At 40.7% G+C, this 23,326-nt stretch overlaps 1 protein-coding gene across 2 annotated transcripts; it reads left to right on the top strand.

The window, feature by feature from the left end:
* Window positions 1-2,244: 2,244 nt before the first annotated feature.
* On the top strand, window positions 2,245-23,214 carry mcf2b (MCF.2 cell line derived transforming sequence b). Of its 2 annotated transcripts, none has more exons than XM_085470615.1 (26): window positions 2,245-2,499; window positions 4,158-4,292; window positions 4,422-4,538; window positions 5,273-5,422; window positions 5,546-5,670; window positions 5,801-5,915; window positions 6,005-6,124; window positions 7,656-7,847; window positions 8,244-8,435; window positions 8,515-8,695; window positions 9,006-9,094; window positions 9,405-9,505; window positions 9,674-9,740; window positions 10,197-10,312; window positions 10,421-10,490; window positions 10,575-10,667; window positions 10,973-11,065; window positions 12,509-12,634; window positions 12,868-13,083; window positions 13,167-13,259; window positions 13,352-13,427; window positions 13,658-13,700; window positions 17,174-17,271; window positions 19,454-19,572; window positions 20,244-20,356; window positions 20,451-23,214. In XM_085470615.1, the coding sequence occupies exons 1-26, from the start codon at window positions 2,449-2,451 to the stop codon at window positions 20,530-20,532; spliced, it is 2,973 nt and encodes a 990-aa protein (XP_085326741.1). In that variant the 5' UTR covers window positions 2,245-2,448; the 3' UTR covers window positions 20,533-23,214. The 2 variants fall into 2 exon arrangements, with proteins under 2 accessions (XP_085326741.1, XP_085326740.1); XM_085470614.1 differs by having other exon boundaries at window positions 17,099-17,271.
* The last annotated feature ends 112 nt before the right edge of the window (window positions 23,215-23,326 follow it).

The raw sequence follows: 23,326 nt of genomic DNA, 5'->3' as shown, positions 1-23,326 counted from the left end.
TTTTCCACGTTGGACTTTAACCACACGTATTCTTGATCTGGGTGGGATGAAATAAAACAGAAATAGTAGGTACAGGTTTTTCTGTCACTTGCTGATGTTTCTTGGAAACTGTGTCTCTGGCTTGCGCCCTTTAAACCATCAACCTAAACACAATGTGACAGAGCGATTGCCTCTAAGGAGGATCGCCCTGTAGGACAAACACACTCATCTGTATCCAAAGAAATGGTGAAAAAAAGTATCTTTGACTTTTGAATATCTACTAATAGTGTATGTCTGGCATTAGACAAACTGAAAATATGTTTTTAATAGTATTTAACTTTAATTTAAGCAAGAAAGTGGGGCCGTAGAGATTTAAAATCTAATCTGCAGAAGTGACTTGGCCTTATTAGGCAGCAGTTTGATCAACAGCAGTTGCTTAGACACAATATGCACATAAATACTCAGAAGAAACAAAATGTTAGTATAGTACACAGATTTTATCTTTGAAACAGATTTAGTCTGAGTAGTTTTTGATTGGTTGGAAACTGGAATCAAAGGAGAAAATGAGACAAAGAAGTGGGTTAAAGAGAGAAAAACAGAAATACATCCCCTACCTACTTAATGTATTGTAAAACTTCATATAATAGATGCTAATTAAATGGCATCGCTGTACCTGCAATTGTTGATTATGTTCAGACAGCTTCTTGAGTCCTGGGGACACATTTGGATGCAGTATAATTACTGCTCTTAAATCATGCCGTGAGTGTTCCAGTGGCCTACATTCATTTTATTTATGTGAACATTTGTTCTGCTAATACAATGTATCCTATTTTGGGAAACAGTTCCACAGGTGAATAGGCATAAATAACATGCCTGAAAATAGAAGTATGTGTGGTGTAACAGGTGCTAAAACAAGTGTACTTGTTTCAGCACCTGATCGATAAAGACCGAGTCGGTGCCTCTCGTGCTCCTGAGAGGCTTTATTTTGGGACCAGCTAACTGAAGGCACTGACGGAGGTGGCTGAATCTTTTTAAGGCACACACTCCAGACTAAACAGACTAGTAATTATGAGGAGTGTCTGATGGGGGGAATCAGCCAAAGGCCAAATCCAGCTTAATCAATTATTTATGGGCTAGGACAGAATGAAATGACACGAGGTAAGGCACACGATATGAAGTATAAACAAACATAACAAGACAACATTACATGAGCTCAGATAAAACATTAGGCAAATGAAACTAATTTAAAACATATATATTTATCTGTTTAGGAGCTTTTCCATTAATTCTGAGTTATGTGATGAAGACGCTTTTTAAAAAAAAGTTGAATTACCTGTGAAGCAAAGCAACAACTGCCCAGGGGCTCGGCACCCTCGGGGACCCCACAAGGCCAGTTTCATTGTATGCCAAATGATTTCTGCTGATTTTATTTACGGACACCTTTGCTGCAAATACAATAATATATAAACAAATATCTAAATAAATAGGTAAATAAAAAAATACCAAAGTACTGACTAACCTGTTGGCTGTGGCATGAGAAAGACTAGTCAGATAACATTTTTTTAAGACATTATATACATATATATATATATATATATATATATATATATATATATATATATATATATATATATACATATATATATATATATCCTACTGGACAGTAGGATAAATACTGGACTTTGAAGATAGAAACAAAGATACTGATGCCTAACAATACTATCGATATTTGGATATTTTTCCATCTTTACTTGTCATTAAATTAATCTTTCCTCCCTCATACCATGTCAATAAATAAATATCATACATGCATTCATTAATTCAGTGTTATACGCCTCTTAAAGTGACACCTCTATCTTCAGCTGTGCTGCCCCTAGATTTCACTAATGCCTCTGCTTCCTCATGTTCACGTGCTTCTGATGCCAAAAGGTGGTCCGCAGGTGACTCATCGTATCCTGAGTTTCAAGCGCCATCTAGCGAGACCAGTGGCATATTTCCATACAGCTTTCAATGTTATTTCTTTTTTTATTTATTTTTTGTACACCTGTTTCATAGATAATCTTCCGGTATCTTATGACTTACGATCAGTGTTAGCGATGTGAGATTTAAAGTTAATAAATTATAATTCAAATATAATATTATTGTGCAGAGTTTGTCAGTCTCCGAACAGTAAGTCGAGTGATTTAATTCTAATTTCGTCTGGTCACAGGAATAATGATGATAATGTAGACTTGTGTAAGTGTAAAGCGGCCAACTTCCTTTTGCTTTGACGTCAGGTGAAGCACACCCCACCATCCTGGTCCAGAGCAGAAGTGCATCTGCTGAGGTGCGCGCCGCTCTGCCTATCCGGACACTGCAGTGGAGGTTACCGTGCCATCTCTGCGGCTGCTCGTCCCCGACACCACGTCCCGCTGCGGACTTTCCGGGTACCAGTGAGGACAGGGCAGAACAAGGAAGCGCTAAAAAGCCATGGCCGAGTCCAACCCGCTACGGGGGTTCCCCCGTCTGCGCCGGGCCGCGGTAAGATCCGCCGGGAGGTGGGAGGCTTTAAACGGGGTGGCGAGAATGAGGATGCTGCAGCGGAGATATAGACGAGCTTTTCTTAAGGCTGCTAGGTGCTGCGACACAGAGGCTGGGATGTGTTCGCACCGCATTACATATTTAACACGCCTAAGAAAAGGGGTCGCGGTTGGACGACAGTTCAGTGTTAAAGAGCCTGTGTCGGGGACCAGGACAGGCCAATGACAAATGTTTGGGCTGTAGTTGCAGGTGCAGAACAACAAGAGGCTGTATCAGCTCTGGCTCTGCAGTCTGCACACACAGAGGGATCAAGTTGTGCAGCTTTATGTAACACATTTTGAAACCTGTGTATTTAAAGTACTCACACAAATCTCTGTGCAGTTGTTTGGTGCAGATGTGCCTACAAGTCTGCAGCTATCAAGTTACCTCCATCATGGCTGCTGTTTTAGTAAATATCAAGAGGGACTGTGTGCAGTTGGGTGATTATTTACCTGGGACATTTGTAGTGTGCGCAGAGTATCAGTCTGGGTATTTGGTGTCCAAAAAAAGCTCCACAGCTATAGTTGATAACAGACTTGATGGCTTTTAATGCGCTTTAAAAAAAAAAAAAAAAACACCTAATGAGGCATCCTTGAGGTTCTGCTTGTGTATTAGATTACACTGCACACATCAGTAGATGAGCAAGTGAAAATAATGCATCATGAGACACAGATAAGCTTCCCTCCAGGTTTCTCAGATTTGAAAGAGACTTACATTATATATAGAAGTCTTCTCCATTTTTATTAACTCCTCAGCCTCATGTTATCTGAGCCTGCACACAGGAGAGGGAAACTGGATAAATGGAAACACTGGCAGGCTTATGAAGAAAGAGTAAACATGCTTGATGACTAACCTTGCAGCATGTGGAAAAAGTAATACTTCAGTGGCAACAGAAGGTGTGGCATTCTTTGAGTTTGTAAAGCGGATACTGTTTACAGTCTGTGGTGTGAGAGGAGAGATGTGGTCAGGTGATGTGAAAAAGAGAGAAGAGTGACCATAGAGCAGAGTGAGCCAGAGAAGCTGACCGTCAGACCTTCTGAAGTGCTGCAGAGGCTGAAAGACTCCCCAGATTGACACAGAGGGATGCTGAGGCTGTGTTGAGCTTTGCTAGACTCCATGACAAACAACACCCAGCTGTCAGTGACTCTGAATGACTCGTCTGACTTTTTTCAACCCTCTCACACTGCAGTCCACAGTTACCACATTGTTAGGCTGTTGTTTTTTCTGTCCCATGAATTAGAGTTTGTTCACATTTCTGAATAAGACTGTTTTAGACTTCATTAGAAACCAATTAGTCCACCTAGTAGTAATTAATTACATTGGCCCAACTCAAGTAGCTACCAGAAATTGACTGCTGTGCTTGTACATGAAGAGGGCCTTTTCGCATATTAGATATTGCATTTGGACATGTTGCAGCAAGTTTTTTCTTTAATTCTGGTGTTGTCAATCTGTGGGGTGAGCCCCCTTAGCAGGACACATAACAACAGCAGCATGAACAACATGGGAAAAATATCGCTTGTGCTAAATAATGCTTACCTTTATTTCACAAACATTTAACATACCAATCATTTCTTTGAATGACTGATAAATTGAGGGAATGATATCGTTTCTTCTTTCAGACCTCATTTCCAGGCAATCTACATTTGATCCTGGTGCTCAACCCCAGCAGTTTGTTAAGCTCTGCGCCGAGTCCATCATCAAGCACCGACCTGGGCTTTCGCTTCAGTCAGGATGACTTTCTGTTAAAGATGCCGGTGAGAGAAGGGGTTAAAAACTAGAGCACTCCTGTGCATGTATATTTAATTTTGTCACCTTTTAAAATGCCAACTGCAGTGCAACACTGGTCAGGTAACAGCCGGTTGCCTCGCGTTTGTGTTTTCTAGGTGGTGATGCTGCGTTCTGTTGGCGACCTGCTGCGCTACATTGATGAAAATCACTTGACAACAGACTTCACTGCAAAAGTGCAGTTCTGCCAAAGCGACTGGGTCGTCCTCCGAACAGTACGCACTTCAGATACTAGATAATCCACTTTATCTAGGCATGTTTTCTGTCATGCTAATTCTGTTAGTATCCAGGACAACTGTCTATGCTGCTAAATTTAACAGGCCATGATAGCTTGTTCTGGGAATGTAAAAATGTGTCTTTATAAATATTCTAAGCCTTCATTTTTGATCTTTTACTTTATGTTTAATTCTTTTGTATTATATACTCATGTGAAACAGAAAGTTTTCATATACAGTCATGTTACAAACTAAGTACACGTTTAGTGCTTCCTTTGGAGTTAAAAGGTTAACTACAATTCCCGTACCACTAAACAAATGCACTTGATTAATTGATAATTGGCAAGTGTAACCAACTCTTATAAAAGGAGCATGTAAGTGGTTGTAAACACTATGCTACACTCTTCCAAGGAGATGAGTCTTAGCAAATTCACCCCAAGATCGGACATTGCAATGCTCAGAGAAACCTTAAGAGAGCTGTGCAAAAACAAATTCCTGCAAACCTCAAAGAGTGGACCAAAATGTGGGAGTTGATAAAGTCGTATAAAAAACTTCAAGTTATTGCTGCTAAAGGTTGTTCAACAAGCTCCTGAATCATTAGGTGTACTTAGTTTTTCCACATATTTATATGCCTAATTTTGAGAACCATCAAAAAACTGAAATACAAATAATTTATTTCTGTGTTTTTTTTCTTCTTCTTTTTTTGGTTTGGGTGAAAATGTGTAATCCTGCAGTCCATCGAGACGTTTGCAGTGACAGTTAAAGAGATTGCCCAGCTGCTCCAGAGCTTCGGATCAGAGCTGTCAGACACCGAACTTCCTGATGAGGCTAACGCCATCGAATTCTTGCTGCACTCCCACACACACCGATACCGACAGATGAAGGTGGTGTTTTGCTCCCAATCATTTCCTGCCTCTCTCTGCTCACCCACACTGTATCTGTCACTTTCTGTACTTAATCATTCTCTCTCTCTTTTTTTTTTTTGCATCAATTTTGTACTGATCTAGGATGATATCAGGAATGTGCTGAAAGAAGGACGCCTCCTGCTGTCAAACCTGGAAACTGTCAAAGCTTCTAAAAGAGATGCAGAGGAGGAGAGGGAAATACAAGCAGACATGGACACTGTTAAGAGGTAAACCATCAGAGGATAAGTGAAGCTCGGCTTGAGTATGAAAGACACACTCTCAGTTTAATACCCTTTTCTAATGTTATTAAATCGTTCTTTTAGTAGACAGTTGTGTCATGCGGCCTGTGTGTTTTAGGCTCCTGGCACAGCTCGGAGACATGGAGGAGGCATTCGATGGCTTCTTTGAGAAACACCACCTGAAGCTGCAGCAGTACCTCCAGCTGCTACACTATGAAAGTAGTTTCCAGCAGGTGTGATAAGTGGTGCCGATGTCTTTTCACAAGTCGTAGTAGTTCATGATCAGAGTCACACTGTTTTGTATTTGGTATCGTGTGTGTAGATGGAGGAGGTCCTGGAGCGGCTCTCTGCCCAGGAGAAGGAGATTGCCTCTTTGGGGAACACAGTGGTTCAGACAGAACAGTTACTTAAAGACCTGGATACACTGGACAAACGTGCTCAGGTGACACACATGCACACACACAATTAACATCTCACATGTGACTTGAAGAAATTTAGCAAGTGGGCCAAAATGTATATCTGTTTATCCAAAATAGGATTTATTCTCCTTCAGCAGTAATCTGCTGAAGGAGAATATGTGGAAAGCCCAAAGGCAAAGAGAGCATTCCTCCTGCCCTTCAATGCTCATATATTGAATGCCTGCAGGCAGCGAGAGCAGCAGCAATCACCCACACAAGCAAACACACAATACCAGACAAATCTACCTTCCCTTCCATGTGGACACATAGGAAGCCTGAGGCAGGGAGATCAGCAGGCCGAGTCATTTCAGTGATATCTGTAACTGGGTTATATACCCATGAAGTCTATTCTGGCCACTGGCTATCAAAACCAATTCGCTTTGGTGCACAACCTAGCATCCCACAGATTCTTCTAAACTTCAGCTATATGCACTTTCTTCAAACCATCATGAGAACTCTCAATGTTGTGTTGGTAAAGTGCAATTTGTGTTCTGGCCAAAAAACAGCTATGAACTCCAGCAAATATGACGTCATATCTCTCCAAGCACTTGCAAAGGCATTCTGCTAGCAGAAAACTAGTAGCAAGAGACCTCCGCACACAGAGCGGGTCAAAGTGGGATTTTAATTACTCTTCCACACATAGCGTGGTGTAGAGAGGACCCGTATGCAGGACCCAGAGACAAACAAATCAAGAAAATGCAATCCTTTTATATTTCTGTTCAAAACTAGACAAAGTCCACCATGAAAAAATGAGATTTAGAAAGACAGGAGTGCCATAGATGGTTTGAAAAGGACAGGAGGGAAAAGCATAACTATATATAGGTGAGAATGATGAGACACAGGTGGAAACAGTCCACAGCAATTAGAAACTATGAGGGTTGGGGAGACGATTATATGATGGAGATAACCTTTAGAGCAGCGGTCCCCAACCTTTTTTGCTCCACGGACCGGTTTATGCCCGACAATATTTTCATCGACCGGCCTTTAAGGTGTCGCGGATAAATACAACAAAATAAAACTAGTACCGGTACCGAAAAAAAGAAAATTTATTCAAAACACACGTGAAAAGACCAAGGAAAACCGAGTTAAAGATAAAAACGATAACAAAATAACGCTGAAAACCGATAAAAACCCTGAAAACTATACATTTCACACCTGAACCTCAACTCTCGCGGCCCGGTACCAAACGACTCACGGGCCGGTACCGGTCCAAGGCCCGGGGGTTGGGGACCGCTGCTTTAGAGTTAAACAGGAATAAGCTAAAAACTAAATAATTAACATTAAGACATGAAAACTAACACCAAGTCTGACAAAGACAGGGGAACACAGGAGGAAGGAGAAACTAGATGCACAACAAAACTCACCAAAACATAACAAAGCCAACATAACACATTTATGGCTTTTGGCAGGCTTTTCTTATAATTTGTACTGATGGAGTTTGCATGTTGTTCAGGTTCGTTCTTGTCTGACCTTTTCGTCATTAAAACCTCAAACCTCTGTCTCTGCTTGAATCAGGAGGAGATGGCTCGTGCCCAGGTGTTGATTCTACACGGTCACCAGTTGGCTGCAAACCACCACTACGCCCTGGCGCTCATCATCCAGCGCTGCAATGAGCTGCGACATTACTGTGATGTCATCACCATCGCCATACGCACCAAGAGGGCCTCGCTCACTCGAACACGAGACCTGCTGGGCTGCCTTGAGGAGGTAAAAATGTTCACAGGCCACTCTCACATGTGCAGAAATGCAAAGATGTGTGCATACAAACTTAAATGAAAACAGCAAAATGAATGCACTGATGATTGTGCATTTTTGATTGAATGATCTACTTGTGAATCTTCCTCTTGCCATTAATGAAAATCAGGTCATTTTTATTTATACAGCCCCAAATCACAAATATGCCTCTATTTATAGTTGTCTATAAATCTATAAATCTCTAGGCTCTTCTGTCCTAGAGAAACATTTGACAAAGAAAAGTCTCTCATCTGCAAGTCAGTTGTTGACTGAAGCAAATATTTGCTCTGTTAGCAATCGTTCACCTTTCTTGTAGCACAAAGTGTTGCCATGGAATCGGTCTTGTATTTAGCAGTCTTTTGTGAGCAGGCCCTTCGCTGGTGCGACGAGGGCGCCTATCTACTGGCCAGCCAGATGGTGGACAAGTTCCAAACCAGAGAAGGAGCTCAGGAAGCATTGCAGTACCTCAGCTGCCACCAGGAGAGGGCGCCATCAGCCATGAAAAACAGCCAGGATACTCTCAGCTTTGAATTTCAAGCCATACTCACCCCGCAGCTACAGGTAACCTGAAACCGCTGACACAAACACACATATATTTGACACCACTGTTGTTTACTATAGTAGCTCTGTGTCTGTCCAGTCCCAGATTTCCATGGTGACAGAGAAGCTGAACTCAATGCAGTGCATGATCAGAAACAGGGAGCAGTGTCTGAGGAAGCTGGCGGACGTGCAGGTCCGACCCATACAGCTGGTGGCCCCTCGGCCAGAACCGGACCAGACTTTCCAGCGTTGCAAGTCACCCCTTTTCTCCCCCAAACATGGTATAACATCTTCCATTGCATTCTTCTTAACACATACTCAACAATTCAATCCTAATGGGGTTTCTTCCTGTTTTGCAGTAGAAAGTATGATAAAGCACAGGAGATATTTTGAGCATTGAAGAGGTTCATGTCTGTTGTTGAGTAGGATGTTCTTGGGCACAGTTATCTCCCTATCCTACCTCCATGTCCCTCTTGCATTCAACAGTTTAACCAAGCTTTGTTCTTGACTGCGCTCTAAAGGTCTTGAGCTGTTGCTCTTTTGCCAGCATTTCCTTTTTGTTCTTTCTTATATGTGCGATATCCTCCACAGGTGTAGACTTTAATGTTTTGAACTCCAAGTTCTCCTTTGATCTGCTTCCCGGCAAGAGGGCTGCAAGAAGGAACAACAGCCAACCCAAGGTGTGTGTCTATATATATGTACACATATACGTGTGTGTGTGTGTTTTCTCTTTCACTGCAGGAGAAAACTTGAACTTAGTAGACATTACCCAATGGGCATGCGACATTAAACAATTTTTAATCTCCCAGCATGCACCAGAATAATATTTCCAGTAGAAGGAGTGTGTCTCACTGCTGTGTGCTCTATGAGAAAGGGCAACTTTGGCAACAGATATGCAGACTCTCTGTTTATCACGTGTTTAAAACGCGTATTTTTACTCACTTTCCCACGGAAATTTTAAGCTGACGTGATATGTATGTGTTTCGTCAGATCGAGGTGATGCATGATTACCAAGGCAACCGCAGCTGTCTATATGGACCCAACCCTGAAACTGATTCAGAGGCAGAGGACAACCCAGAGCAGGTCACACGGTACAGTCTTAAATGTTAATTGTGACTCTAATGTTGCTAGTTGTTTTAGGTGTATGTGTGTGATCCGTTTAGGAGCCTTTCAGCTTCTTCCTGTGTGAGTGTCAGAGCTTACACAGTAGTTTTACATTGTTTTTTTTGTCTGTTTATGTTTACGTTCACTCTTTTTAGCCATATTATGAAGGAACTGATAGCTACAGAGAGGATCTATGTGGATGAACTGCTCTCCGTCCTTCTGGTGAGTTAGTTTAGATCATTTGATGGTATTGTTTGGTTTGTTGGATATTTCATAATTTTTATAGATATACATATCTGTATACAGAATAGTAATGGGCAGTATTTTAGGTACAGGGGCTTTCTAGATTTAATTTTTAGTCTGGGTAACACTGACAGCATGAGGAGGGAATATCTTGAAATCTTGGGCAATCTTGAAACCACTGGCTATTACCTGGTTATGATTTAGTTGTTTGTTAGCTTTTCTAGTTTGTCTTCATCAACGTCAACATTAACCAGGGCACAGAAGAACAAGTCTTAGCTAGAGTATCCACGGAGTGGTCATCAGATGACAGGGTTTCCAGACTTGTTTTGTCATTTTGTATTTCTTGACTTTTTTAATTAAAACTTTCTCCTTTTCTTTGGCTTGCATTACCATCTCTCCTCTCCCTTGACTACCTCTCGCCCCTGCAATTATCAGGGTTACAGGGCAGAAATGGAGGACCCCTCTGTGGCTAATCTTCTTCCTGTAGCTTTGCGCAGCCAGAAGGACGTTCTGTTCGGCAACATGCCAGAGATTTACCAGTTCCACAGCAGGCAAGCCGCACACACAAACACACAGAGCTCACAAGCTGTTCCTGTCCCTTTCTGTCTTTTCATGCTGATCCAATTTCCTTTTATGTTCCTCTTGGTTTCTCCTTGCAGGATCTTCCTCCAAGATCTGCAGAGTTGCCTGGAGACACCAGAGAGCGTGGGGGCTTGCTTTCTGAAAAGGGTGAGGGAAGATGTGATGAAAAACACGAGGACTTTACGTGTGATATAACATAATATGTTTAAATGTACATTTGTGTGTGAGCAGAAGGAAAAGTTCCAGGTGTACGAGCGTTACTGCCAAAACAAGCCTCGCTCCGAGTTGCTCTGGAGACAGTGTGCTGATTCGCTGTTCTTTCAGGTAGTTGCACACGTTTAACACGATGCACTCACTTTCACTTTGTAGTTATGGCACAGTTTTTGTTCAGAATGGATTTTGTGCTGTAGCGTTAATCTCATTAAAATGACGTTAACGCGGCTAGCCCCGTGCGAGGGCTGCATAGCGTCAGCGCGGTTAGCTCGTTAACGCGCTAGCACTGTGCAGCCCCTCGCACGGGGTGATCCGCGTTAATGCGGTTATGGAGTTAACGTCATTTTAACGAGATTAACGCTGACAGCACTAATTTTGATCTCTCTGTCTCTGTGTCCTGTTCTTTCTTTCTGCAGGAGTGCCAGAAGAAGCTTGATCACAAGTTAGGTCTGGACTCTTACCTCTTGAAACCAGTCCAACGCCTCACCAAGTACCAGCTGCTGCTCAAGGTTTTCTACATTTGAGCTATAAAAATTTATTAGTAATGCAGGTCACTCACTGAAATGAATAATTCTTAGTCTGTTTTCAATGTATAATAAAGAAATGTAAATTTTGACTTATAATTTCATTAATAGCCCGACTGACGTATCCGATATTTTCGATATTAGCTATTTGCTGATTTATTGCTATTGACATTTATAAAAACGAGACACCGGAACACACTTATACCGTGTTATGAGTAAATCAATACATATGACAAATATCAGAGAAATCTGTTCGCACTTTGTGTGTCGTGTGTCTGGAGAAATATCATAATAGCAGATTTTTATAATACTGATGTTCATCAAATATCGGTCTCTGTATAGGTCAGCTCTAATTACAACTGCTGATAACAAAAAACTTTCATATACCTAATAAAGATCAGTATGCTACTAACATAGCTACTAAAGCTTAAAATCAGATATTGTATTACAAATGAACAGTACATGCAATACATGATCTTTCACTATTTTCACTATTTTCTGGGGGTTTTTACCGTCAACTTAGCACGACCCCTGCCAGTCGCAAAATATTACAGCAATCAATGTTTTTACAACATGCAATTGTGTTAAAAAATCCTAACTTTCTCATGATTTACAGTGTGCATCTGTATTCATATAACAAAACAAAAATTTTCAGGGAGATCTTGAATGATTACTGATTCATGAGTCCCTCAGAAGCTCAAATAAATACTCTGGTGGTGAAAATGTTAATATTTGCTTTCATCCACTATGTTATTGTGTATTACTTGGTAAGTCATGTACCAAAATCTTCTCAGACATTCATCATCCAGGCCATAAAATTTAACAGCACCCTCATACAGCGCAAAGTGTATCAACTCATCACCAGAAAAAAAGTGCTTCTAATGTTATTGGCTACAGCAAAGTAGGTCAGGAAAACAAACATGTTTCATAATTGAAAATGTCTGTGCGTTGAACTTTGAGCTGCAAGAGGGAGTATTGATAGAAGACTGAGCTCTGTGTGTGCCTGCGGTTCTTGTCCTGACCTCTGTTTTTTTTTTTCTTTCTATTAGCGGTAATTATTATTTTTGCTGTGCTTTTTTTTAATAGCAGTAATATCTCATGTGGACGAGCCGTCCATACAGTAATTGCTTTTGTCTGAATTGACGCATGGACAAAATGACGCTGGCACAGAGAGACAAGGTTATTTCAACAGAAACAGAGATGCAGACAAATAAAAAAGACTTTTGTGGACACGCACAATTTTAAAAGGCACAGAGACTAATCGACAGCAACAGGTTGGATCCATTTATTCAATTTGCAGAGTCACAGACAGGCTGACAATGATTTACATGTGCATAAAGCCATTTAAGTGGACAGACATCAAGGCAGACCAGATTAGATAAAGTAAGATCCACTGACATGTCATGCTGTGTGCCTGTCCTTGTTCAGGAGCTTTTAAAGCACTGCACAGAGGAGCGATACCGCTGTGAACTCCAGGAGGCTCTGGACTCCATGCTGGAGCTGTTGAAGTCTGTCAATGACTCCATGCATCAAATAGCCATCACCGGATATCAGGTACCAGCCAGTCAAATCAACAAATAAAACAGCAGACACACAATCACATTACTGGTTCGCAGATTTATGACCTTTCATCACACTTAATCTTATTAGAGCAAAGCACAAAATCTTTCTTACTGGTTGCGATGAGAATAGATTGTGCGTGTGGAAAAACCTTCAGTATATTACTTTGCTGGCAAGCTGCAGATTTGAGTCTTGAGTGTATCCATCTGTCTGTCTCCATGACACAGGGTGATCTCAGCCATCTGGGTCGTGTCGTGATGCAAGGCAGCTTTAGCGTGTGGATCAGCCATAAAAGGGCAGCGGTGCGAATGAAAGAGCTGGCCAGATTCAAACCCATGCAGAGGCACCTCTTCCTCTATGAGCACGCCCTGCTCTTCTGCAAGCGCAGAGACGAGGACAACCACGACAGGACGCCCTTCTACAGCTTCAAATCGTGCCTCAGAGTAATAACACGAAAAACTCTCTCACATTATCAGGCGACTCAAACACTTTGTTTCCAATTTACGGTTTTTCTCTCTGTCTGTAGATGAGTGCAGTGGGAATCACGGAAAATGTGAAAGGAGATGTGAAAAAATTTGAAATCTGGTATAGCAGCAGAGAAGTGGTGTACATAGTTCAGGTATGTGATGCTCTTTTTTCTATTTTAAGTGTAACTGAAAAGACTTTTCAGTGTCTTAGTAGTGTGTTATTTTCACTCTGTGTCTCTATTAGGCTCCCACGGTGGAGGTCAAAGTTGCCTGGCTGATGGAGATTCAAAAAATTCTCAACAACCAGCAAAAACTACAAGGTTTCAATTAATGTTGATGTTGCTTTGTGACCTTTTCTTTTTCCTTTTTTAAAAGCCTGATTTCATTTATATGACTCGTGTTCAGTCATGGTTTTTTTTTTTAGTGCTTTGTGGTTTTTGTTGAAACCTTAGGCTCCTTCCTAGCAGTGTAATTTCCTTTAATCTGTTGTTTATGGATTTTTATTCCTTCTACATCTAACTCATTCCTCTATGTCATCTCATCTTCTTAGATGAAGCTTCTCTTCTGCTTTCAGACAACCCTCTCTCTGACAGGTGATTCTCTCTGCATGACCTCACATGATGTAGGGATGTGCAAAAACATTTACATAAGAATCATGAAATGTTTTTATTCAGGTCACACAAACCAAAAAGATTCAGTTTTTTTCAATAGCTTTTTTCAAAAGTTGGGACGCTGTGTAAAATGCAAACATATCAAAGGTACAAGCTGAGGCATTTTACTGGTCCATGAAAAATATTTGCTCATTTTAACATTCATGATGGCAACTCGTCTCTATAAAGCTGGACTTTAGAGAGGTAGAGTTTCTCACGTGTAAAGATGGGCAGAGGTTCACCAATCTGCATAAAACTCTGTCTGCAAATTGTGAAACAAATTTCACAATAATGTTCCTCAACCTTTGTGAATTGTGAAGACTGAATATCTCATCCTCTACAGGACATTATATCATCAAATGATTCAAAATCTGGAGAAAGCTCTGTGTGCTCAGGAGACAAAGATTTGAAAATCATTGTGTACATTTTACACGGTGTCCCAACTTTTTTTGAATCTGGGTTGTATGAGTAACTCAGTGGATAGAATGTCAAAATTCCCTCATCCCCATATAGCATCAGAGAAGCTTGTTATGATGTTTCATGTGTGGTGAGAACAGGTCAGCCCAAGTCTGATGACTCGATTCTATTCTTTTAAAGCTTGATAAATTCTGTGAAGAAAAAGATTGTGTTTTGACCCTTAAATCCAATTTCTGGAATGACTTCCCGATCACATAACACCCGCCTACAAGTCAGGATATCCGCCATCGCCACAATCATAATTCTCATAATAATCTTTTTACAGTTTATTGATGTTACTGAGTCAGTGTGCATGTGCGCAGTAGCTCCATATGTGAATGTATCAGCATCTTTGTCATTACCCTTGAGATTTTAACTGCCAAATCCTGCAGATGGCACAACATTGTCTTCAGCTCTGATATTTAAAACTGCTGGTTTTCAGCACCATGGACAGTGCCATTCACTTAATTTAGGCCTGCTACAGTTTCTTTCTGTGCTGCCGGGCTTTGATTCCTCTTCATATTCATGCATATTCACCCCACTGCAACAGTCCCTGATTAGATGCTTTAAAGTCCTACTGACTATAACAGGGAGGCTGTGCATTACGTTCTTTTAAACACATTCTTTTAAGTGACTCTGTCAGATACATTCTTGATCCCGTGGTGACCATTAAAGTGATAGGATAGGAGGTAACTGTAAGTTAGACTACTTTTAGAGCGGTTTTCTTTTTAATATCTTGCACTTGTTGCTTTGATGATCGCAAGCTATTCAACGTATTGTCAGTGATGGAGCTTTGCAGTGTGTTGGAGTTTGTGGGTGTGTGTTTGTGGAGTTGTTCTGGAGGTAACAGTTTTATGTTTACAGGTGGCATGCTAGCATGTTGTAAGGTCAAGTAATGGCTGAGCCTTGTGTGTGTCACAATATGCAAGATCATGGAGATTCAGTTTATGGGAAATTTATCAACACTGGTATATTTTCTCTTTGTCAGCAGCTTCTACAAAGAGATCAAAACTAATGTTGTTATTTGTAGTCTCAGCCGGGTTTTGCTTGGACCTCCACTGTTCATGAAACATTTTTAAACATATCAATGACACATACTGTTGCAGTGCTGTAATCACTGGCACTAGGTTACAACAGTTGCATTATTTATAATTCAAAAAATAAATAAATAAATAACTTGCACAGCTATAAAGAATTATTAAACATTTGATGTAAAATTAAAATCCATATTTGTGAGCATTTATAGAAATCTTTAATAGGGAACCAGGAGATTTTAAAGGGTGTTAGAAGGTATTGACAGAGACAGATGAGATGGTAGATTTGAGGGCCAAAATGTAGGATGCAAAACTAATTTACACACAAGCTTTAATGGCTGATTTCAAAATTCACAAGTTGAAAAGAGAAACAAAAGGTACCAGAGAAAAACAGGAAGAACCATAAAGCAAACCGGGTCCTTATGAAGCAAGCTCAGCATCACCACGGGGAAGTACCCAAAAGACAAATGCTAAACACAGAGAGAGGAAGAGTTTGACTGAACAACATGAATGACAAAAGTGAGTACTGCTGCGTTTTCAGTCAGAGAAGCACTTCATAACACATCAGAGTGATTTCTTTGGTCTCAGTTGATGCATTTTTTTCCAAAACACGTCTCTGTGGCTTTCAAGCTCAGAAGACTTTACACCCAAAATTGGTTCACACCAAGGATCCTATCCCCCGGTAAAAACAGAGTAATATAGTGTACACTGTTAAGTGCCAGGAGGATCGCTCTCAGTTATACATCGGGGAAAACTGATTAAGCAGAAGAGCTGCATCCTCTGGAAAAAACTCTATTTACACCTACAGATCTCTTTGGCCCTTGTTTTAGTGATAAGAATGTACACGTCCTGGACAGGGAGGAACGCTGGTTTGATCCGGCAGTCAAGCAGGACATTTACCTGAAAAGGGAAAAATCATCTCTGAACTGAGGAAGGGACCCTAGCTACAGTTCTGTGATTGCATCCAGGATTTCCTTACCTGGATCCAGACTGAGGGTGAAAAGTCGTACGCAGAATATTCTGTAAATTCAAAAAACTAAAAGTCATCGTACCACAGGAATGAGGATTAAAGAGTTTTAAAAAGTACAACAAACTTTAAGCACTAGAATGATAAAAAAAAAACCCAAACAGAAATTCAGACTAAAATGTTTTAACACAAAACTCAAAGAGGCCCACGACCCATTGTTAGTGTTGGTCTTATCATGGGAGTTGTTGACATACATTAAATGATACCAGCGATTTCTTTTAAGAATTTGAGCATGGTAAAACCCCGATCAGACATTGTCTTGAAGCACTTTTGGATTCTTACTAATATACAGTATGGATGATGAAATACTGTAAGGATTGCCACTCTTTGAATGATATGTGGATCTCACAATTGTGTAGGCCTCACAGTATTTGTAAGTAATTGCAGTGTTTGCTTTATTTAGTAGATGGGAAGGCTTAAAACATTCGGACAATTATTATTGTACTGCGTTAATGTTCTTTCTAGTTATTGTATTAAATGGGACAAGCTTCACCCGTCTACTACATAAAGCAGGTTGAAGCACACGTGGAAATTATTTGCAAATGCCCTTTAATCAGGGCCTGTTATGCGTGTTTGCGTAGAATATTGTAGAAATAATATTTCCATATATTGCAGCGATCTATGATATAAATGATTTTCATGTGATAACCTCGAACATCCTTTGAAATCAGGCGCTGAAATATATGTGACTGTAACCTGAGTGGAATGTTGTGTTAATTTACAGACTGTGTTTGAGGTAACAGCTCGTTTTGTGACACCGTGGATGTCGTTGTTGTTTTGTTTGTTGTGCTCGTTGGTCTTGTTCCCATTGTGATGTGGTTTAGTGCATCAGAGATGTGTGTGTCGTGGGGCAGCGTGCCGGTGGGAGGCTGCTCAGCGTGTCTCCCTGTTCCTCACAGCTCCTCTACAACAAGCCACTCCCACATTCCCAGAGGGGAGGAGTCGCTACACACTAGCCCCGCCCATTCTGATCCTGTGGTTCATTCACCTCGACGCAGTGAGTTGGACAAATGGAATACAAACACACACACTTGTTTTTACACCTTAGCGAGGACATCAAATCGACAGGAGCTGTCCCTAGCCACTTACCTGAACCATAAGAAATGAATATTTAACCCTAAACCTAACCATAACCTAATTGTAACCTTAACCCTGAAACTGCAATTTGAGGTGTTTGTGCTGATATGCTGTATTTGATTTTTTATCATGCCCTACCATCTTTTTAGAGATAAGAGGTTTTCCCCTTTTTCTAATTGCTCTGTCATGAACTTTAACATTTAACATGGGTATTCTGCAGCTTCTCTCAGCATTGCATGGTCTCACTTTAGTGAACATTTTCTAGGATGTCCACTGGGAAGTTTAGCATCTGTATTGCATGTTTTCCACTTGTGGATGACCTTTCTTAGTGTAGAATGATGGACTTCAGATTGGAAATGACCTTACTGACCTTTCTTTTTTACCATGAGTATTTCATTACTAACACTTACAGTGGGGCAAAAAAGTATTTAGTCAGCCACCGATTGTGCAAGTTCCCCCACTTAAAATGATGACAGAGGTCAGTAATTTGCACCAGAGGTACACTTCAACTGTGAGAGACAGAATGTGAAAAAAAAATCCATTAATTCACATGGTAGGATTTGTAAAGAATTTATTCGTAAATCAGGGTGGAAAATAAGTATTTGGTCACTTCAAACATGGAAAATCTCTGGCTCTCACAGACCTGTAACGTCTTCTGTAAGAAGCTTTTCTGTCCCCCACTCGTTACCTGTATGAATGGCACCTGTTTGAACTCATCATCTGTATAAAAGACACCTGTCCACAGCCTCAAACAGTCAGACTCCAAACTCCGCCATGGCCAAGACCAAAGAGCTTTCGAAGGACACCAGGAAAAGTATTGTAGACCTGCACCAGACTGGGAAGAGTGAATCTACAATAGGCAAGCTGTTTGGTGTGAAAAAATCAACTGTGGGAGCAATCATCAGAAAATGGAAGACATACAAGACCACTGATAATCTCCCTCGATCTGGGGCTCCACGCAAGATCTCATCCCGTGGGGTCAAAATGATCATGAGAACGGTGAGCAAAGATCCCAGAACCACACGGGGGGACCTGGTGAATGACCTGCAGAGAGCTGGGACCAAAGTAACAAAGGTCACCATCAGTAACACACTACAACGGCAGGGAATCAAATCCCGCAGTGCCAGACGTGTTCCGCTGCTGAAGCCAGTGCATGTCCAGGCCCGTCTGAAGTTTGCCGGAGAGCACATGGATGATACAGCAGAGGATTGGGAGAATGTCATGTGGTCAGATGAAACCAAAGTAGAACTTTTCGGTATAAACTCAACTCGTTGTGTTTGGAGGAAGAAGAATACTGAGTTGCATCCCAAGAACACCATACCTACTGTGAAGCATGGGGGTGGAAACATCATGCTATGGGGCTGTTTTTCTGCCAAGGCGACAGGACGACTGATCCGTGTTAAGGACAGAATGAATGGGGCCATGTATCGTGAGATTTTGAGCCAAAACCTCCTTCCATCAGTGAGAACTTTGAAGATGAAACGAGGCTGGGTCTTCCAACATGACAATGATCCAAAACACACCGCCCGGGCAACAAAGGAGTGGCTCCGTAAGAAGCATTTGAAAGTCCTGGAGTGGCCTAGCCAGTCTCCAGACCTCAACCCCATAGAAAATCTGTGGCGGGAGTCGAAAGTCCGTGTTGCTCGGCGACAGCCCCAAAACATCACTGCTCTCGAGAAGATCTGCATGGAGGAATGGGCCAAAATACCAGCTACTGTGTGTGCAAACCTGGTAAAGACCTATAGTAAACGTTTGACCTCTGTTATTGCCAACAAAGGTTATGTTACAAAGTATTGAGTTGTATTTTTGTTATTGACCAAATACTTATTTTCCACCCTGATTTACGAATAAATTCTTTACAAATCCTACTATGTGGATTCATGGATTTTTTTTTCACATTCTGTCTCTCACAGTTGAAGTGTACCTCTGGTGCAAATTACTGACCTCTGTCATCATTTTAAGTGGGGGAACTTGCACAATCGGTGGCTGACTAAATACTTTTTTGCCCCACTGTAACTGTTCAATTTTCTCATTTACAAAACAAAGAAACAGAAAAATTCTGCAGTTTCACTTCACTTCTTTTAGCTGTCTTTCATCTGTAGGTTGGCCTGTGAATGCTCACTCAGTGGCAATCTGTGAGGGCCTGGAGGACTGGGGTGCTACAGACCTCTCCACTTTATCAGACTCAGAGGAGGAGGATGAGGATCAGCCTGCCCCACTGGTGAGATTTTGTTACTGTCACATGAGATATGCACAGAGTTCACACAGAAACTGAGATGTGGTTATGCAGAGAACATAAATATGCTTGCCTGATGGGAGGGACTTACTAAAGCTTTTAAAATTCTAGCTGTTATTTTTTGTTTGTTTCTTTGTGTTTGCATGAAGCCTACCGCCTCTTTAAGGGAAAACTATGAACATTAAGCTGTGCAGCTACAGCAGGTGGAAGGTCCTACCTGAACCTAGTAGACCTCCCTCAAATGAGTGGTGGCATCCAGCCTGACATTTTCTTACACCAGAATTCAAAATATCATTAGCATAAGAGCTATAAGTCTTATGTCTTTGTTTTTTAAAAAGATCCTCCAGCTTTCTTTTCTGGCAGTTCCTTCCTCGTCTTCCTCATCTTCCTCTTTTCATTACCTCCTACTGGAGACTGATATTAGATAAGACCTGCCTTCTTGATATTTTTCCCCCATCCAATATGACTATGAAGGACACTGTGACTGACGTATCATCTATTGTACACTGATACTTTGTGCGATGATGCTCTTTGCGCCTGTGGTGGTTTATGAGTTCCTAAATGAGTAAATATGTATTTGTCTTGTCTATTCATTCACGTGGCAAAGGGTTTTATACACTGTTCCCTCAGTTTTAATTGTTTTTACTCTGTTCCAGGTGGCGGGCAGGTACAGAGTGATGGTAGAGAGCACCATGGCCAGCTCTGATGACATCATCTTTAACTGTGGTGATGTCATCCAGCTGCTGCATGAGGATTCATCAGGAATGTGGTAAGACAGGCGACATTCTTCAGAAATCTTGCATTCAACCATTTTCAAATGTTGAGCTGTTTAAAAAGATTTCCTGCGATGTGTGTAACTGCAGGATAGTGAAGAATATAAGTCGTGGCGAAGAAGGCCGCGTCCTACCCGAGGACTTGCATAGGATTCTGGGAGAGACGTGCTGAGAGCCAATCAGGACAGAGGATGAATGAAGAAGTGTGCCTGTTTGTTCCTCATACTTTGCCTGAATATCCTTCCATGTGTACAGACACACACAGACTTATATATTCCATCAACTTCCTGAAAAAATGGGCATCTGAATCTGCTTGTCAATCAGAATGAAGCACAACATCAGCCACAGACTTTACTCCTCAAACTGCTGTGAGAGTTTCACCTCTGAAGACTGTGACCTCCAGAAAGAACCTCAGAAGACTTTAACAGTGGAAAGCACATACAAGCCATCCTTTGCTCTGCCTTCTCCGGCAGCAGTACATCAGATTATTTTGGACTGAAGACTTTAAACAGGGGCTTTTATTTATATGTTCAGAGTGGACTTTTGTTCTAGACGTCAAGCTGTATAATTTCTATTTTCTTATGAAACATCATGTCTACCAACATATCATTACTGTTCTTGTGCCAAACAGCTAAGCTAACTGTCATGCAGAAATGCCCTGGTTACGTCGTCGCCGCCTCTTAGCAGCCAAAGTGAACACTGAATGTCTGTCAGTTTTGTTTATGTGATAAAAAAAGAAAACAAAATAAGAAAAAAAATGAAAATATGGCATTTTAGTTTTCCAGGTTTCAGCTTTCATACTAGCTCTAGACAATTTGACACTCAGTGCTCATAGTGTGGGAAAAAATTACTGCATACCCTTGTTTACACTTAGCTTAATTAAAAGGGACCGATTATGCTTTACTTTTCTCTCTCCTTAAATAATTACCTGTTACAGCAGTGCTACTCATATTAAGCATGGCCAGAGTAATCCCTGTAAGCTAAAAGATAAGGCTTCAAATAGCTCCAAATGCTTGGTTTCATACAGCTCCTTTTACTCTCAGCTCTTAATGACATCAGTGAGAATGGGTATGATGTTTATGATGTGCAAATGAGAAACGAGCTAGCTTAAAGGGATGGGACAGGAAACTGCACTATTAGTGTAATTAGTATGAGATAAATGATTATTCTGAACTTTGAATCATACCAAGCTGCTTAAGTAGATTCCAAGAATAAAACATATGGAGCTGGAAATGAGAATAATCGGTCCCTTTAGTGACGTGTCAAAGCAGGAAAGGCAGAGGCATAAAAACATTGTTGAAAGTTAGTTTGGGAGTTTGAAGTTTTTATAAACAATCTGCCAAAAATTTAGAAAACTAGAACATTTGTAGTCGTTATTATTGACACAGTATATGACAAAGTGAATCAATTCATCATCTTGTGGTGACACCCCAAACTGTGGAAGACCAAATGCAATACACAAAATGTTGCCCCGGGTCATAACAGGACACCAAAGGCCTCGACCTCAAAGTCCTTCTCCTGTAATCTCTGATCACAATTAAAAGAACAAGAAACCTCTGTCAGTGCACTTTGAACAACCAGATTAAATTAGGTCTAAATCCTACATCCTTGCTACTGTGTGCTTTGGAGTCCAGGAACACTGATACGAACAGATCCTCTCCTGGTATGACAAGTTTAAATATTTCCTGTATTTTATTGAAAAAAAGCATTGGTGAAAGTTTCAGTTGCAGTGTGATTCACTCTTTTATGAAGAGTCTATACACTAGGACTAGGTTGCTGTTATTTATGGTAATAATATAGTTTTTAATGAAAGTTATATTCTCTGCTATGCTTTTTTTATTCATTTGATTCAGTAGCTTTTCCATCATCTAGTCTTTTAGAGCTAAAACCCTTATCACTGTCAAGCTTTACCATATTGATTGATTGCTTGGTGCTGTGCACGGGTATCTTACACCCTACATATGACTGCAGCTTTATTTCCACCTGCAATGAGAAACGATGCTCAGTGGTACTGCCTTTAAAAAGAATAATGTGGAGTTGTCACCTGAGCATATTTGTGAATATGAAATTTGAGGGGGTTCATTGAGAATATGGAAATGCATTTTGAACTGCCTTGTTTTACAGCTGCCCAGAAAAGTGTGTGAAGTGTGCAGAGTGCTCACAAAAACACTGCCACTCAACTGGAAATGAGCTGAGAGCTCATCTCTGACTGATGTAGTGTAATTATCTGAGTTGCTGGCAGCTTATTTAGACATCTGCAGCAGACTGTGACCATATAAACATTAAAAATAGAAACTGTAGACGTTAAACACCATTTTAGTCAGTGTTTTAGTCTGAATGGTGGTACTGCTTTGGACAGATAGACGCTCATACTCTGCTATCAAGTGAAGAAATGAATTTATTGCAAGAATATTTGAATCATTTTAAAAAAAAAGAAAAAAAAAAAAAAAAAAAAAAGAATATTTGAATCAAATCCTTGTAGTAGCAGTAAATCCAACATTAGCTTGTACACTAAGTAAAGATTAATTTTCACGGTATTCAGCACCCACAGTGGGAGCATTGAATCGTTTGACAGTGAGCGCTCGACCATCCAAATGAAGCATGTTCACTGATACGCAATACTAAATAACATTTCATCACTTTAAATTGATTTGAAATCCACCCAGCGCTGGCTGCACTGTAACATCAGAAGTTATTAATGGATTAGTTCAGTTAGGCTTTAGCGTTTTTCGTGGCAGTGCTTTAACTTGGTGTTTGCTGCTTTTGCTTATTTGCACTGTATTTTTTTAAATAATACTAATTATGTATAGAATTATTTTCTGAAAATATAAACACTGGACTTGTTTCAGCTTGACTGATGTGATTTGTCCCTTTTGTATAGCCTTTGCTTGAACGATACGTCTATAGTCCTCTTGTTAGTTTTATGGTGCGTCTTAGAGCAGGATAATGGCCAAGAAAAATTCACT

Source organism: Copadichromis virginalis, linkage group LG10, assembly GCF_057382275.1.
Source record: "Copadichromis virginalis isolate Kocher_CV1m ecotype Utaka linkage group LG10, C_Virginalis_male_GT1.1, whole genome shotgun sequence".
NCBI lineage: Eukaryota > Metazoa > Chordata > Actinopteri > Cichliformes > Cichlidae > Copadichromis > Copadichromis virginalis.
This window is presented reverse-complemented; position numbering and strand designations above follow the sequence as displayed.